The sequence below is a fragment of the Pleurodeles waltl genome, chromosome 7, assembly GCF_031143425.1.
Source record: "Pleurodeles waltl isolate 20211129_DDA chromosome 7, aPleWal1.hap1.20221129, whole genome shotgun sequence".
Lineage (NCBI taxonomy): Eukaryota > Metazoa > Chordata > Amphibia > Caudata > Salamandridae > Pleurodeles > Pleurodeles waltl.
In genome coordinates this window covers 540,679,827-540,695,782 of record NC_090446.1, presented here as the reverse complement: position 1 = coordinate 540,695,782, position 15,956 = coordinate 540,679,827, and the positions used below count along the sequence as shown (strand labels likewise).

Genomic DNA, 15,956 nt, shown 5'->3' with positions numbered 1-15,956 from the left:
AGTCTTAGGGATACAAAAGACTTCCAACCAACCTGCTTCTTCAACTGGATTCTGCCATTTGTGAGTGTGCCCTGCCAAGAGGTACCATACCCAGTCCTGGACCCTTGGAAGTGGGCCTAAGGGGCTCTGCCTTCTGTGGCCCTCAATGGAACTGCTGCAAGGCCTCCGAAAGCAACACTAAGCAGACTACACACCAGGATTTAAGGTATTGTGTTATGTGGGCCTGAGTGGGTCCCTCTATCTGGCCTGTGCTACATGGCATTTGGCCTGAACTCTTGACTTTACTCCGGTCTGGCGCAGCCAGATAACCACAGTTGCCACTTTGCGGTTTTGGGTGCTATTTTCACCTAAATATTTAACATTGCATATCTCAAGTTCTTCTTATTGGATTGTCGTCATTTTGTTCTTGTTCTACTCAGATAAATATTCTTTATGGTTCTAACCTGGTGTGGAGTCCTTTATGTGCTGTATTCAGTATGTTACTGTAATTTAAGTGTTGCACAAATACTTTACACATTGCCTCTTAAGTTAAGCGTGACCGCTCTGTGCCAAGCTACCAGAGGGCGCAGGTTAATTTAGAGTGTATATCTGACTTAATTTGACTAGGATTGTGGTCCCTACTTGGACAGGGTGCATACCTCTGCCAACGAGAGACCTAATTTCTAACACAAGTCATCACCTGATTTGATGCAGAGGCGGAAGGCCCACAGAGCAACACCACACAGTCCTTGAATCAAACTGAGAAGGTAAAATTTTCAGTGGGGCGCACCTGGTCCTGCAGCCGGGCGTTGCACTCCATCACAGCTTGCCTGAACTTCTGATTTAGTCCCTGTCTTGAGCAACAGATACACACAGTTGGCACTTCACAGCTTCTGGTACTATTTTTAACCCTAAACTTTACAAGATTATAGCTCCAGTTCTACAGATTGGAATTGTGTCATTGTTATATCATTTTAATTATTACATTATTCTCTATTTCTCTAAATTGTTTTGGGATTTTTCTGGTGTTGTGTTTTCACTTTATGCTGATCTTTTATTGTTTGAGTACTGTATGAAGACTTTAAACATTGCAGTTCAGTTTTGTACCAAGCTACCAGAGAGTTCAGCACAGGTTTATTTAGTGTGTTTTGTGGTTCAATCTAACAAGGATTTTGATTATTATTTGAGGTGGGTTCGAAATCCCTTCTACAAATAGTCCCAATTCCTTACATGGACATGTGAAAATTGTGTACCATGGGGTGGGGCATTCTGAGTTTTTCTGTTGATTTTTCAGTTTGATGAGGTTTTGAAGTTTGATTCATGCAGTACGGATTTCAGGGACTCTTCTTTACAATACATCCACCCAATTCACTACTGGAGGTTCTTTAGCTCCCTAGATGTGCAAAAACAGACCTGCCATGGTTGCTATAAATTTCCGAAAGATACGCTGTATTTTATGTCCATCTGTGCTTGACACTTTGTAATTTCCAAGTTACCCATTAAGAAGGCTGAAACAATAATATCTACCACAATGTCATAATCCAATTCAGATAAAAGGCTTCCTTATTCATGCTACTTAAGTGTTTCATTCCATGATTAGAATACCAAACCTTTGGGTCAACACATATATTGTTGCTATAGGTCAGTGCCATTAGCTTTTAAAGCATTCAGAGAGCCAATGTTGCTGGCAGGACTGGCTGTGCAATTCTTCTTTCTATCCTGGGTCAACCAGGTAACGCGACATCTAGGAATAAAAGTGGGTACATCAGCAATTGGGCACTAGGGGCCAGGTGTACTAACAACTGGTTGCAATTTGTGACCAGTAATTTTGCAACCAGTGTGGTAATTTATGAACCTCCCTATGTACAATGTACTTTGCATTTCAACCTACCTCATGAATATTAATGCAGTAAGTTGCAAATTGTAAACCACTAGGAATCGCATTCATCACAGGGATGGCAGCCTTCTGAGGTCAGCAGACCACCATCTTTGTGATTAATTTTAAATAAATTAAACACAATTTACCTGAAAGAGTGTAGTTTCATTTTTTCAGAGTAGGCTGTGGTCTGAACAATTGCTAACTCTTAAAAAATGATTTTGTCAACATTCACAAACGAGAAGGGGTCCCTTGGGGACCCCTTTCTGTTCGAAAATGGCTTAGCATGTAATGTTCTGTGACTGGAACTTATTTGCAAAATATTACTACATACCCAATCTAATTTGAAATTTGAAAGGGACACCCTAAACACGTTCCTTCCAAATTCCGAATCGGTAACCCAAATTGTGGTTTGTTAGCTTGCTAACGATTCGCAAATTGTAATTTGTACATACATACTGCATTTTTGCGTGCCTATGCCATCATTCCAGAAATCTCTAAGTAGAATACTGAATTTAGTTGAGAATAATGCCCAGATCTATACTTAAAGCACAAGATCGCATAAAGACAGAGGATGAATAGAGAAAAGGGCGGGACATTCTACTGATTCACGTAGAAACACCTGTGATTGACCTTTGCAAATTGCCATGTTCCTTGCAGAGAAAATGGCAACACATTATCATTTCCCAACTGGACGGTCCTGGGGCTCTTAGAATGAACAGTTGCTCCGTTCCTGACAATCTGGGCTACCATACATGTAGGTAAAGGGTATACTATACCGTCTTGTATTTGTGCTTTATGGTTAGGTCTCAAAAATGGAAAATAAAGTTTAAAAAAATGAATTTGTGTCTTCCTTTTTTGCAATTACTTGAACAAGAACTGCTTAATGTGTACAACAGGGCCTGAGCTGGCAAATATTTTATTGTAAGAGAGTGATGACAATCTAATAATAACCAGTGCACTTCATCAAATTTCAGTACAATTATAAATGATGACATATTTGTACATGGGAAATTATTGGATCTCATGATTTTTTAAGGTGAGTTTCTTCACCTTTCAGGCTACGGTGCGGGAATAACGGGAGCGCTAGGTGAAGTCGCAAGACAGGCCTGCTGGGATAACATTTGAAAAATGTGTACTTGGACTGCCCACGAGACCTAAAGCATCCGGATTGAGAGTGTAATTCATGAACTTAGCTTTACTGCCGGCGAAACACCTGCTCTCTAGAAGATGGAAATCCCCATTGGTCCCAAAAATAAAAGACTGGCGGTAGGAGGTTCATTGTTGAGGTCTGGTAAAAGGTATGGCCCTTAGGTGGGAGGAATATAGGGGGCTGCGCAAATCGCCCATCTCCGTGGAATGGGATTTGCTGCTGGAGGGCTTTAAGGCAGAAGATCCTGTTCCCTGAGGAATCACTGAATACCAGCGAGGTTGTCCTTATGAGTCCAGCACTAAATACACCCTGGGATAGCTGTGTTTGCAGAGCCTCCAATACCACTGGTTCCGCCAGGTCCATAATTGGACTACACCACACATGCATGTACTTCTCCTCCTTCTGGTTCTGAGAGGCTGCTCTTAAGTGACACATCTAGGGTTTTTGTTTGATTTGATGTCAGAGTGGGGGGCTGCTATGTTGCTTAATCTTTGTTTTTTTCCTGCATTGGCTTGAACATGAATGGACTTAGATGCCATACTCATGGCACTTTCTACATCTATTGACTCCAACCTTTTGTACTCATTCGCTACCTGGGAAGTCATTCTCCTGAACTGTCTACTATTGATAAAAGTGCAATAAAGTCTGTGTTAAAAACAATTATGCTTTAAGGTAGTTATCCTGGATCTAGATAGATTTGCTTCCTCATTTCAAAGCCCTTTGGCGTGAGAAAAACACCCTCATGATTCAGTACCCAATTTCTAAAAAACTAATAATAAGAAGTGCGAGGGCCAATGTTTTTATAATCAGTCTGCAGCTGAGCCTGCTGAATGTTGGGGTTCCTGAATACCAACCCTTCCCAGTCTTCATTGTACGTCAAGCCTCTTTCTGCCACCAACCTACTCTTCCTGTCGCTTTATCTCAGTCCTACAGGTTGGTTTTCATCCATTCTTTTTTTCCTGTCCTACAATTTTCCTATCTTTCTCTTACCCCTTCTTTCTGCCTTATCTGCCTCTCTCTCATGTGCACTCGGTCAAAGTCTGAAGATGAACAATATGTTCTAGTTTTCACAAATAAGCACCATAGCTTACCATCTGAATCCATTTGTATAAAATAAACATTGTTTGCCCCTAGCTGTGCACTGGTTTTTATTTTTACCAAATACATACCTAACTGCAGAAAATGGTAACCTGAGTTCACACCATGCCTGAAATTTCAGATACAATTACACATTTCGAATCGTCCTACCAAAAAACAAAAAAACTCAGTTTGAGGTGGGCCAATAGTCAGGGACATATGCTTTGGGGAGGCCTGGCTTTAAATGATAACTATAGCATAAGGTGTCTCAAGGTGAACAGACATGCAACCCCCCATGGTGTCTATAAAAACAAAGGGACCGGAGTGTGAGATTTTAAAAACCACAACACATTTGGTGGTATTTTTTAAAGTACTGAAAGTATTTTTCCTTATCTGCTATCCCAGATAGGTAATATTACATTGTGCCATTAAAACCATAGTGAGAAAGAAATACTGTGATTTTTTTTCAGAAAATGAATGCTAAGTGGTGTCTTGAAAATAAAACACTTCTCGTAAATAAAGTATTCTCCATGAAGTTATTTTTGAGAAAAATGTATGGTACATACTCAATTTCTAGGCACATTTTAATAACCATTGATGATAAGTGAATGAGTTTTAACAGCAGTTTGAAACCGACTGGCATGGTTTTGAGTACACAGACATGGTGCATACAAAGTTATGGTACCACAGTGCTGACTGTTCCTGGTTCCTGCCTGAGAGACCCCAATTGAACAGTCAGCATGACAGAAAGATGAGGTAGGCATAGGTTGTTGGAGGAGCTTAGATACACCTCAGGCAGTGAGTGTGGCAATATGGCACTTCCACAGCTGTCAGGCTTCCCAGTTCCATGTGAAATGTGCTACTCCATGCCAGGTTGTTTTTCATTGAACTCTGGGACTTCCAGTCTTATTTTACACTGGAATAAACAGGATTAGAAGTCTCAAAATATATAGAAAAAACCTGCACTGGAGCATCACATTGCAACTGGCAGGGCTGCACTTCCACTATATACAAGGAGTCAGAACTAGCCAGGCAGCCAGCTGCTCATAGTTCTAGAGCCCTAGGTCTATTGCTTAATTTGTGCGGGTGTTTGGAGTTGGCAGGCACTAGCACCCATTTTTGTGGACAGAGAATACATTTTTATCATCATACTCTGACCTAGACCAAAAGAGAGAGTGATACCGAAGGTCAATGAGAAAGATAGGGAAATAGTAACTGAGGGGGATAGCAGAGATGAAATTTGGGGGTGGGCGTAACTGGCACAATTGCCTCTAATGTAATTACAAGTAGTTACCCCAAAATTACTCATTACTAGTTACCCCAAAATTACTTGTAATTATGCGAGGAGTGTAATCCAGCATTTAGCACACTTTTCTGAGCACAAAACGTACCCTTGTGTCCAGAATGGACCAAAAGATGCATTTTGTGCTTAGTCAATAGCCCTAAATGCTACAGGTCATGAACAGAAGCAGCCAGTAGCCACTCACGCTCTCTAAGTTCATTGTTCATGTCCTCTTGGAGTAGGATTACTCTTAATTACTCTTAATTACTCCAGCAGGTGTAATTGCATAATTGAGGTAATTTCTCGAATTACTCCAGCGTAATTAAAATTTCTCCTATAACTAATAAAAATTAGCCAGCAACGGTACGAAAAGAAAATGGGAAGTTAGGGTATCAGTCATAGAAGAAAGAGGTACAAATTGGGATCAAAACTAGGCAGCCTTTGGTGTTCGACAGGCCTGGCATTCAGTAATGTTGTGACAGATTCCTATGTAACACCTTTTGGCCCTGCACTCATATTTACAAAACATGATTGGATCCCAAACCACTGACAGGGTAGGGTAGTAATACATTTTCTGTGAAGATCTTCACTCTGTACTGGTCTCTTTCTCTTCCAATTTAAATGATGATGAATACTCAAGCAACAATATAACCTGTACAGTCTGATTGAAGGCCTCCTTACTTTACTTTGACACTAGAAAGCCTATGGCTTCACGCAATGCTTGAACCCAAAATGGTGCCTTCGGTTGGTTGAAGCATAATTCTGGCTATTTTGGGCAGTGCTGATGAGTGATTGTGTTTGGAAGCTGATACACTGCCTTGTTGTCCCAAGAATAACAATTAGTAAGTATTGCTGATGAACAGCACTTGCCAACGTTATGCTCTCTGGATTTAAAGGGCAGTTAAGAACAATGTTTTTTGGTTGTGGCTTTGGTTATGGCTATAGAATTGTTTGCTTGTGGATCTATGATCCAAGTACCCATGGTCTTCGATTCTATCTCACAGGCCTAGTCTTAATTTCCACACATTAGTACACCTGTGCCCTTTGGTTCCAGTGTCAATGACCTTATAGAACTTTCACTGTCCTTCTTAGTGACACTGTGTGCCTATATTCCCAGGCCCCAGTGTCAGGGATGCAATATGTCTCCCAATGTCAGTGCTAGTCACAATGTCCATGTCAGTGTCCCTACATCATTGTACAAATTTCAGTGTCCCTGTAACATTGCCAGTATTCCCATGTCCATCTTTGCCAGTTTGTGTCCCCATGCCAGTGTCCCAGTGTTGATATGCGCATTTTATTGGCAGTGTCATTGTCCCAGTGTCACTATTTCAATGGCAGCGTCCCATGTAACTTTAAGTGTCCAATCAGTATCTTGGACTATGTATGAGTGGCAGCAATGGACCTCTTTTCATACGTGCTGGTGTTCCACTGTCAAGATTAATAACCTTGTGTTCCTGTGTCAATGTAGCCATATCACTGCTCTTGTGTCTGTGGCTCGGTGTCAACATACCTGTGTCGGTGTCCCCACTATCAGTATTCATATGCAAATGTTGGTGTCTTTATATGTGTCTCCCTAGTAGTTTCTCTGTGTCTGTTGTGATGTTCTATTGTCAGCCACCCAGTATCAGTGCCTCCTTGATGGTGACTAGTGTGCCACTTTCTAGTGTTACTATCTATACTTTGTAGCATCCTGCTTCAATGTTCAAGTGCTGATGCTTTTGTGTCAGTGCCTCAGCATTAGTATTTGAGGACTTGTGGGTGTTCTTGGGTTAGTGTCACTATGGCAGTATTAGTGCATATGTGTCAGTGCCCCTCCCTGGTAATATTTCAGTATCAAGGCCAGTGCCCCTATTTGTTTATCTACCAACTATCAGTGCTCCGGTGTTAGTGTCCCAATATCAATGTCCCCATGTCATCTTGTTTGTGTCATTGCCCGTGTGCCAATAGCAGCATCCCTTTATCAGTGTCTGTGACCGTTTCCTCTTGCCCCAGTGTCTGTGTTCCCAGGCAGTGTCATTGTGCAGTAACCCTTGGAGTGTTACAGTGCCCAAAGGCCATGTTAGTTTCTAAGTATCAGTAGCAACGTCTGTGTGGCGGTAAGGTGTTCTTGTGTCAGTACCTCAATGTTAATGACCCACGTCAGCAACCACAGGTCAGTACCACAGGTGTGAGATCCTCCAGTCACTGCCTGTGTATTAGTGTTCTGTGACATTTCATTGTCCTGTGATTGTATACAAACATCTTGCTCTTATTGTAAAACTTTAGTCACATCACATGTAATATTCTGTGTATGTTTGGTATTTGTTTGGTATTGTGTGGAATATACCCACAACGCTGACTGCAGACTACATTCTCCTTCGCTGTTATTAAATCTAATACTTGCAGCCATACACGTGTTTCATTTGCAAAATAGAGTTAGTCCTGCACAATTAGTTTTGTATTCATGGTTTAATTAAGCTTTCATTTCTTCTTGTTAATGTTGACGTATTGGCTCTCATTATACTAATAAGACTGCTGAATTTGGGCGGCAGCACCACTAGGATGTGGGGATCTGAATCCAGTTCTCTTTCTGCCAGCTAGCAGTATCTCACCAGCACCTACATGTGGCGGTGGTTTGTGGCAGCTGTACACATGACATTCTGATTTCTCAGGGTAAATTGTGGTGGAACAGATCTCAACCTTTTCTCTCAGTTACATTTGTCTCACATATGCAAAGACAAATAGAAGACGAAATTGGTTGAATATGATTTATTGAAACAAGTGTGTTCTAGATAAAAAGCATGAACTACAATGATTAGGATGATAAAACATGACAATAAAAATACTGTTACAAGGAAAATTAAACAGCTGCTTTGCAGCACAAGATAGCATTTGCACTAGAAAGTAAACCCCTTTCATAGACTTTGTGTACACACAAATCTGCCCCAATGTTTTCCCTAAAGAGAGAAAGAGACCCACTTCAAAAAAGAGAAAGTTGAAAAGTAAAGAATGCGTTTCAGTGATGCATATATTACAGTGACTCATACAGTATCATGATTATCCTCTATATCACTCTAAGGCCTATATTTGTACTTTTTTTTGCGCCACATTTGCGTCATTTGTTTTTACACAGATTCGGTGCAAACCTAACTCCATATTTAGATTTTGAGGTTAGACACGTCTAACGTCAAAATATAGGAGTTTGCACCATTGTTTTGGATGAGTAAACCTACCTTGCGTCAATGAGATGCAAAGTAGGCATTCCCATCCAAAAAATGGTGCTATCCCCATAGCCCCATATTTATCCCCCATGCTAAAATGACGCACGGGTGGGAGGAAGGGCTAAATAATGGTGCTAAGCCTGCTTAGCACCATTATTTAATGCCTGAGTCAGACCGGCGTTAGGGAACCTGTGAATCCATTTCCATGGTAAAACACCCCCACCCGCACCAGAGAGCCACCGGAGGATGGGGTATCCCATCCGAGGTAAGTCCAGGTTCTTTTTAAAAAACATTTTTTGCCATTGGGGTCCCTAACTTGGGGCCCCCTGCATGGCACATGGTGCAATGGCCATGGCCACAGGACACTTGTCCCCTTTGCTGCCCATTGGAGTGGTGGGCATGACTCCTGTCTTTCGTAAGACAGAGTCATGATTTTGGTGGTTGTGTGCCAGGAAATGGCACTGGTCTAGCTGGATGCATTTATTTTTCCTCTAACAAGGCTAGCTTAATTTTCTGATGCACAGCCACCTCCTTCCCTAACGCCACCCCCACCACGCTAGCATCTTCTTCTAAGGCGCTAGCGCAAGTTTAGCGCTGGCTTGCACCATTCAATAAATACAGTGCCCGGCTGGCATTGTGAAATGACGCAAGCCGGTGCTGAAAATATGGGCTATAAATATGGGCCTAATTTCTGTAATTGATCATCCAGGTGCAATTTTACTGGAGTTAAAAATCAAGGAATGGGTTTGACATTTGTTTCACAATGTAGAACTGCTTAATGCTGAACATATCCTGAGGTGAAGGATTAATATGAGCTAGGAATTTGTTTTGATAACTTTATCAACCTTGACCAGTGATCATTGCCTGCTGGCAGTTGCATTTGGAGGGTAAGCATTATTATGGGGTGCCTGACCAGTCCAGGCCCATGTTGGCTACAACCCTGGTTTAAGGAACTTAAGGAACAAGTCTTTGATGGTGAGCTTGCCACAGCTGCACACCTTCCATTTAGTAATGATTGTGTCCCTTAATCTAGGATGATGCGCAATAAAGGGTCTCAAAAGCAATGCCTGCCAACCTCTGTGACTGTCAATGAGTCTCTCCATGCACACCACCTGTAGCAGAAGGAGGACAAATTGGTCATAGATATGATGCCTGACCAGCTTTTTCCTATGAAGAATCAATAAAGAATCAATAAACCATTTGATACCAAGTGTGGCTATTAGCACTTACCATGTATGGGTCTGATTAAAAAGCACCCTTCTGTGAGTCGAATTCTTCTAATTTGTGAGTTGTCACGCCTCCTCTCAAAAGGATATTTGTGAATAAGGATGTAGAAACATTCTGAATAGGTGAAGTTGGCATACTTAATCAGTTACAAAATAGCTTATATGTACACTTCTCTCTGTACATGTGTGTGTGCATGTGTGTGTATGTATATATTTGTAAATTTGTGGGGACATAGCTATTGAGAATGAAAATGAGCAGTGTAGAGATTCCCGTTTTTGAGTTTCATGACTAAGCATCTCTGCTTTTTTACACGGATGGGCAAAGATACACAGAGAGAAGAGGTTGTACAGTGACCTCGGCCCTCTATTGCCTTGGTATAGAAATAGAAGACAGGAGATATTAGGACCCAGATCAATGTATATTTTAGTGAGTTCTTCATTAAATGTATTCTATTTTATTGAGCATTGTCTGCAAGACTAAACAAATGTGCTACTGTTTTTTTTCTCACAACAGGCAATGGATCCATTCAAAGCACAATCTCAGGTAAGCAAACCATTCCACTCCTATTGCCTCATCATATCAATGAAGTAATCTAAGAAATGTGACAACCCCCCTTTCACCGACCTGACCATCAGATGATCTATTCATTTGCTTTTCTCTCATAATGTTAGTTTCAGATAAAGTCATTACAAAGACCCATTTAGAGTCTAATGGTGTAAACACTTTCCCATCTTTATCAAATACAAATTCAACATTTCCAATACCCTCTGATATGAGATCTCATAGAGCTAGGATACTAGTAAGACTGTGCAGTAAAACCACCACCCCATTCGGGAGTGAGGATATTAGTATCTGTAGCCTGTTCACACTTCTCAATCAAATAAATGTTGACTGACCAGGTATCATCTTAACTTTTATACGGCATGGCTCCTTATTTCTTTGCATCTTTAGAAGTGTGAATTTTTACATGTGCTGCACATTGTGGTTCAGGCTATACCGGGTGCTAGCCATTTCTCCTGATGCTGCTATTGTGGAATCATTCACCCTCACTTCCTTTACACATGTTCTTAGACTTCATCTGTCTCCATCAATTACACATTCCATGATGGGCAAAGTGTCGCAGGACTACTACCTTTAAATGTACTATTGTAAGACAACCTGAAGGTTTGCCCCTTTTCGTGAGCTTCTCAAAACACTTTGAAAACTCATGTTAGCAGGTATCTCTTTCACATTTGAGAGTTCACTTTTTTAAGCTCCATTTCGTGGACGCATAGCATTTTGTTTTTGAGTTGTTTGTGACATTTTATTATTCTATATGGAACATTTTAAATAAGTGTATTTTCTTTTAGGTCACTGCTAGGGCTGGAGTTAGGCGCTTTACCACAGATTAGTTTAGCAGCATATGTATTGAGATAATCTGTTTGATGAACAGGTTATTTTGGCCCATTAAAGTCTCTATAGTATTTGACAAAGTGTTTGCTCAGCAACAGAGTTTAAAGGATCTAATTAGCAGGATTTGCCTCTATTACAAGTATATTTTCCATTATTGATTTTTCAATAAAGTTCGTTGATCAAGACTTACATTAATATCAGTACCCTTGTTATAAAGATTGATCACAACTATCAATAAGCAAAGTTTCAGACCCACTCAATTAAAGGCCAGGAATCTCCCTTGGTAAACCTCCTTGCTTTAAGATTTAACTACTGGGAGCTTTCGTTTAAGGTAACATTATGATAGAAGAAGTATTACATCATCATGGTAAGCACATCGTCGTTACCACATACACCTGGTAAGGGGTTGGAGTTTTCTATTAACTTATTTGTCATCTTATATTGTTTACATATAAACTCTTAGGTTGGCCCTTGGTGTACTCCTTAGTCTTACTTTATAGTGCATTCCTTCCCTTATTAATATTGATGGAGTCGATAGGACAGCACATTTTTTCAGACCTCAGCATCACCCCAGCAAGAAATCAGAAAGTAGGGTACGGAGAGGTTGATAACTTCCACTGACCTATCCTGCTCCTTAGAAGACAGAAGGTTGGAAAGAGGTTTACTCCCCTCTTCCACCCTATCATCTGTGACCAGGACCAGGACCATGGTGACTTCAGACCTTTTGTGGCAGTTAACATGGGGAACATATAGGGGGTTCTTGGTGGTCTTGAGATGCACCATGTAGGTGACTCACCCCTTTTCCGCCTTCACCTCATAAGGCCCTGACCAGCAGTATCGGAGGCCCCAGCTCTCCTGGCTCCATTATTCTCACTTTTTGGCCAGGTTGAAACTCGACCAGAGTGGCCTTCTGGTCCTGGTAGAGCTTCATTGCCTCCTAATACTAATGCGTTACAGCCATTTGGGTCCAGTCTGATATCCCAATATAGATGAATCTTTTATCAAGGAAAAAGGAGGGAGAAGACACCATTGCTTGTGACCTACCATTCCACCCACCAAGCAACTTGGCAGACAGATCACAAGCCAAGCAAGGTCCAGCTACCTGTGCTGGTCTGAAATGCACTCTGCCAGTCTGTGTTAGCCCACAGCGTTTATTATCTTACTGACCCATAGGTATGGGGACACCCTATACAGCCAATCACGGCTCTCTGGTTTCATGAGCCACACAACCCTACAGGAAGCTCATGCTTTTTCAACACCTTTACCTGCCCTCATCCTTTCAAGCAGTTAAGGTTTTTAGGGATGCAGTTTGCATAGCCTCCAATTTGTGTCTGATCATGGAGCCATAACATGCTTGGTCCTGAGAAGCCATACTCTCTTATGAAAAGTTGGGGCTATAGGTAGTTGAAAACCAATGAGATTTTACTCCTATGTGAAATCCAAGATAGACTGATTATAGTTTTAAAACCTTTTCATCTGGGGCTGTAGGACCTTTGGTTTAGGAAGTCAGTGGGCAGCAGGTTTTATTCCAACTGGGTAGTCATGTGCTTCATGTGATGTGTCAGGACCACAGAATTGGTGCACTCAAATTGGATAGCCAAGTTATTGCGTTTAGCCAAATTACTCTTGTTAAACTGAGAAAGTTTAATAAGGGGTGGTGGAAATTAGAGACTTGAATATGGTATGGCTCAATACTTAGCACAATAATGTCCAATCAACATTTAATAGAATTAATAGGATACATTAGCTAAACTGAAATGGGTAAAACTAAAATATGCACAAATAATGAGAAAATGTATTAGTGTATCACGTAGCCAAGCTACAACCCCAGTAATTATTCTAGCTCCTTAGTGCTAGATGTTAATTGTTTTGACATTGGCCCTATTCTATTTTGATCCCAAGGGAGTGGTTCAGGATGACTCAGGGAACTTCACAAGGACTTGGGTCTCAGAAGGAACTATAAAATGGGGTCCCAAAGGTGGGCACAGTTACAAGTGCTGGAACACTACACTCAAGTTTGGTCTTTGAGCTATTGGAACCAAATACCACTTTGACTGCAAAGTGGATTGATGGAGATATTGTGTCAGCTGCCGCTACTGAGACCCCAAAGTGTCTTTTGCTTTAGGGACCTCTATCATAGACTCTACTGATTGCAGACAAGAGGTTCAAGTGCTGAGACACACAAGACCAGAGATTCAGCGACCATACCTCCAGTTCCCGAAGGGCTAGAAAGATTGCTTTAATGGTTCTTAAAACTTCTCAAACTTCTCCAGTCACCAGAACCAAACTCAACTCGACTTAGATTTGAGTCAGATAGTCAAACCCAGGCCGTAGGTGTACATTGATGTTGTAGCTGGACTTTCATCACAGACTGTAACAACACATTAATTGGCATTTGTGATTCTCTTTGCAATGGAGTACAAAAACGTTACTCACGAGCAAGCTTTTGTTGGGATGGTGAAAATCCGCTCAGTATATTTTTTTAGATATAATCTTTTAAAAAAGGTGCCAGGTAGGTTTAAAAGCCCTGTTGTTTAAAATCAGAATTCAGTGATTCACAAATTGTCTAAACCATACTTGAATTTTAAATCGAATTGGCTAGTGAAAGCTTCGGTAGACAGTTTTTTCATCTTGAAATTTGTGACCTGATTACCAAACATGACAACTAAACAGTGGAAAAATAACTGCACAGCAATGAGGAACTACACATGAGTCTGACCCTAGTCTGTGGTAGGAGGGTCCCAGATGCGTGGAAAACTTGAATAGACCAGGAAAACTGACAAACCTTTGCACTGGGGCGGCTCCTCCACTATGGCAGAGAAGCATCACCCCCCGCCAGCAACTGCAAACCTATTACAGTAAAAACATATTAAACTATGTTTATTGCGTTTTTACTGCAAAAGGGGCGGGGCCACTGGTGTGACAGGGACTACTCCCACTCAGTGTGCATGTATGTTTGGCCAGCCGTCTCGGGCCGACCAAACATATATGCGCTGTAGGCTCTGTCAGATTGGAGAGAGCAGGCAGAGGCTTCCACTCTGCCTCGGAGTCCCCAGCCATGGTGCTCCGTCCAATCCTACTGCTGCTGTCATGCTGCTGCCAGAATGAAAGCAGTCATAGGATTGGACGCAGGGCAGCCTGGGTGCCTGAGCCTGTCCCTTCAGATGAGGAGCGGGGGCGGTTCAGAGGTTTTTTTTTTGTGCTCCCCTCCCGCGTTGCGCCGCCCCATCCCACCCCTTCATCCTCCTGTGAGCCGCAACTGCCTTTGCGTGATACACAACTCAAGGCGTGACCGCCATCTAAACAACTGCCACTTTAAGTAGTGTACCTACATGCCATTTTTGGAAAAAAAGGTTTACCAATTACACAAAGCCTTTAAAAAAGACACAATGGGTGTAAGTAGTAGCAGTAAAGCTGACTCTCCCATAGAAAAAAATTGGTTATTTGGGACTAGCTAGGAAAATGATTCAAGGACTCACTGCAATAGCAATTTAAAATTCAACCTAATGGTCAAGTTGGATTTGAAATTACTATAAAACAGCACTTTTAAAAAGCTGACATTTTCCTGTTTAAGCTGAACTTGGCTTTCTGCCTGTTTCCAGGGTTACCTGACTACTAATTGCTCTTCTGCAGTATGATGTGATTTGCTTCAAGGCAGTAGACAAAGGACCTTGCAGGGAGGTGCGGGTCTTCTTGACAGGATGGCCAGGGAGGAGCTGCGCCCCAGCTCTGATTACACTTCAAAAGGGCCTGCCATGGCCCACTAACAAGAGCCTGACACAAAGGCTGTCCTTTTGTTTGTTTTCCTAGCCAGGCTGGAGCTAAACCCATAGGAAAAGGAGGAACCAACCCGAACCACTTTTATTGTTAAACAAAGGTTGTCCCCTACCCTCAGGCTGACACTAGGCATACATGCAGAATCCTCAGAAACACTAATTGAAGAACAAAAGAAGGACTGTCCCATTCTCTGAAAATCCTGAAATAAGACTGGTCCTGCTTGCCTTGAACCCAGGGAGCCAGCAGTGGCTTCAAGAGCCAGTTGGCTTACCTCCCGTTTGAGGTACAGGAATACAACAAGCTTCCAAAGGCCTTTCCTGCTTTTTAGTTGACCAGGCCCAATTTAACTCAACTCAGTCCCCTCTGATGGCCTCTGTTGGCATGAGACCTGACCACCAAGGTCTTGGACCCATGGCAGGACTCAGAGAGCACATTTCCCTCCATAATTGAAGTTTTGCCAGATCTGACACAGAGCCCTGCAGAACCTCACAAGTCCTAACCGAAAGCTTCATTAAGTCCACCACAGAGCCCTGTAGAGCCATGCCATGCAGCTCCCAACTAAAAGCCTCACCAGGTCCTATGCAAACGCCCTGCAGGGCCGTGCAGCTTCTAACTGAAGGCTTTACTGGGTTTGACACAGAGTCCTGCAGAGCCGTGCAGGTCCTAACCCAAGCTGTTAGACCTGACAGCCTAAGGGTGATCTTACCCAAAACTTTTGGCCTACCTAGCCTCACTTTTGCTGATCTGGTTTTGTTGGCCATAGGACTCTGGGCACTTTACCATTGCTAACCAGTGCTAAAGTGAATATGCTCACTCCCCTAAAGCATGTTAACGTTGGTGTATCCACAATTGGCATTTTAATGTACTTGTAAGTCCCCTAGTAAAATGCACTATGTGTGCCCAGGGCCTATAAATTCAGTGCTACTGGTGGGCCTGCAGTACTGAAAGTGTCACCTACTTACGTAGTACTTTAAACATGTCTCAAGCCTATCA

At 42.0% G+C, this 15,956-nt stretch overlaps 1 protein-coding gene across 4 annotated transcripts in view; it reads left to right on the top strand.

Moving 5' to 3' along the window:
* Positions 1–15,956, top strand: part of LOC138304315 (transmembrane protease serine 9-like) — a 1,357,906-nt gene that overhangs the window by 135,363 nt on the left and 1,206,587 nt on the right. For 3 of the 4 annotated variants that reach the window (XM_069244270.1, XM_069244271.1, XM_069244269.1), the window contains one exon: positions 10,308–10,337. The exons of the other annotated variant lie outside the window; for it this stretch is intronic. In XM_069244270.1, coding sequence (XP_069100371.1) covers positions 10,308–10,337 — 30 coding nt within the window. The remainder of the gene's footprint in view (positions 1–10,307; positions 10,338–15,956) is intronic. 4 annotated transcript variants of the gene reach the window in all.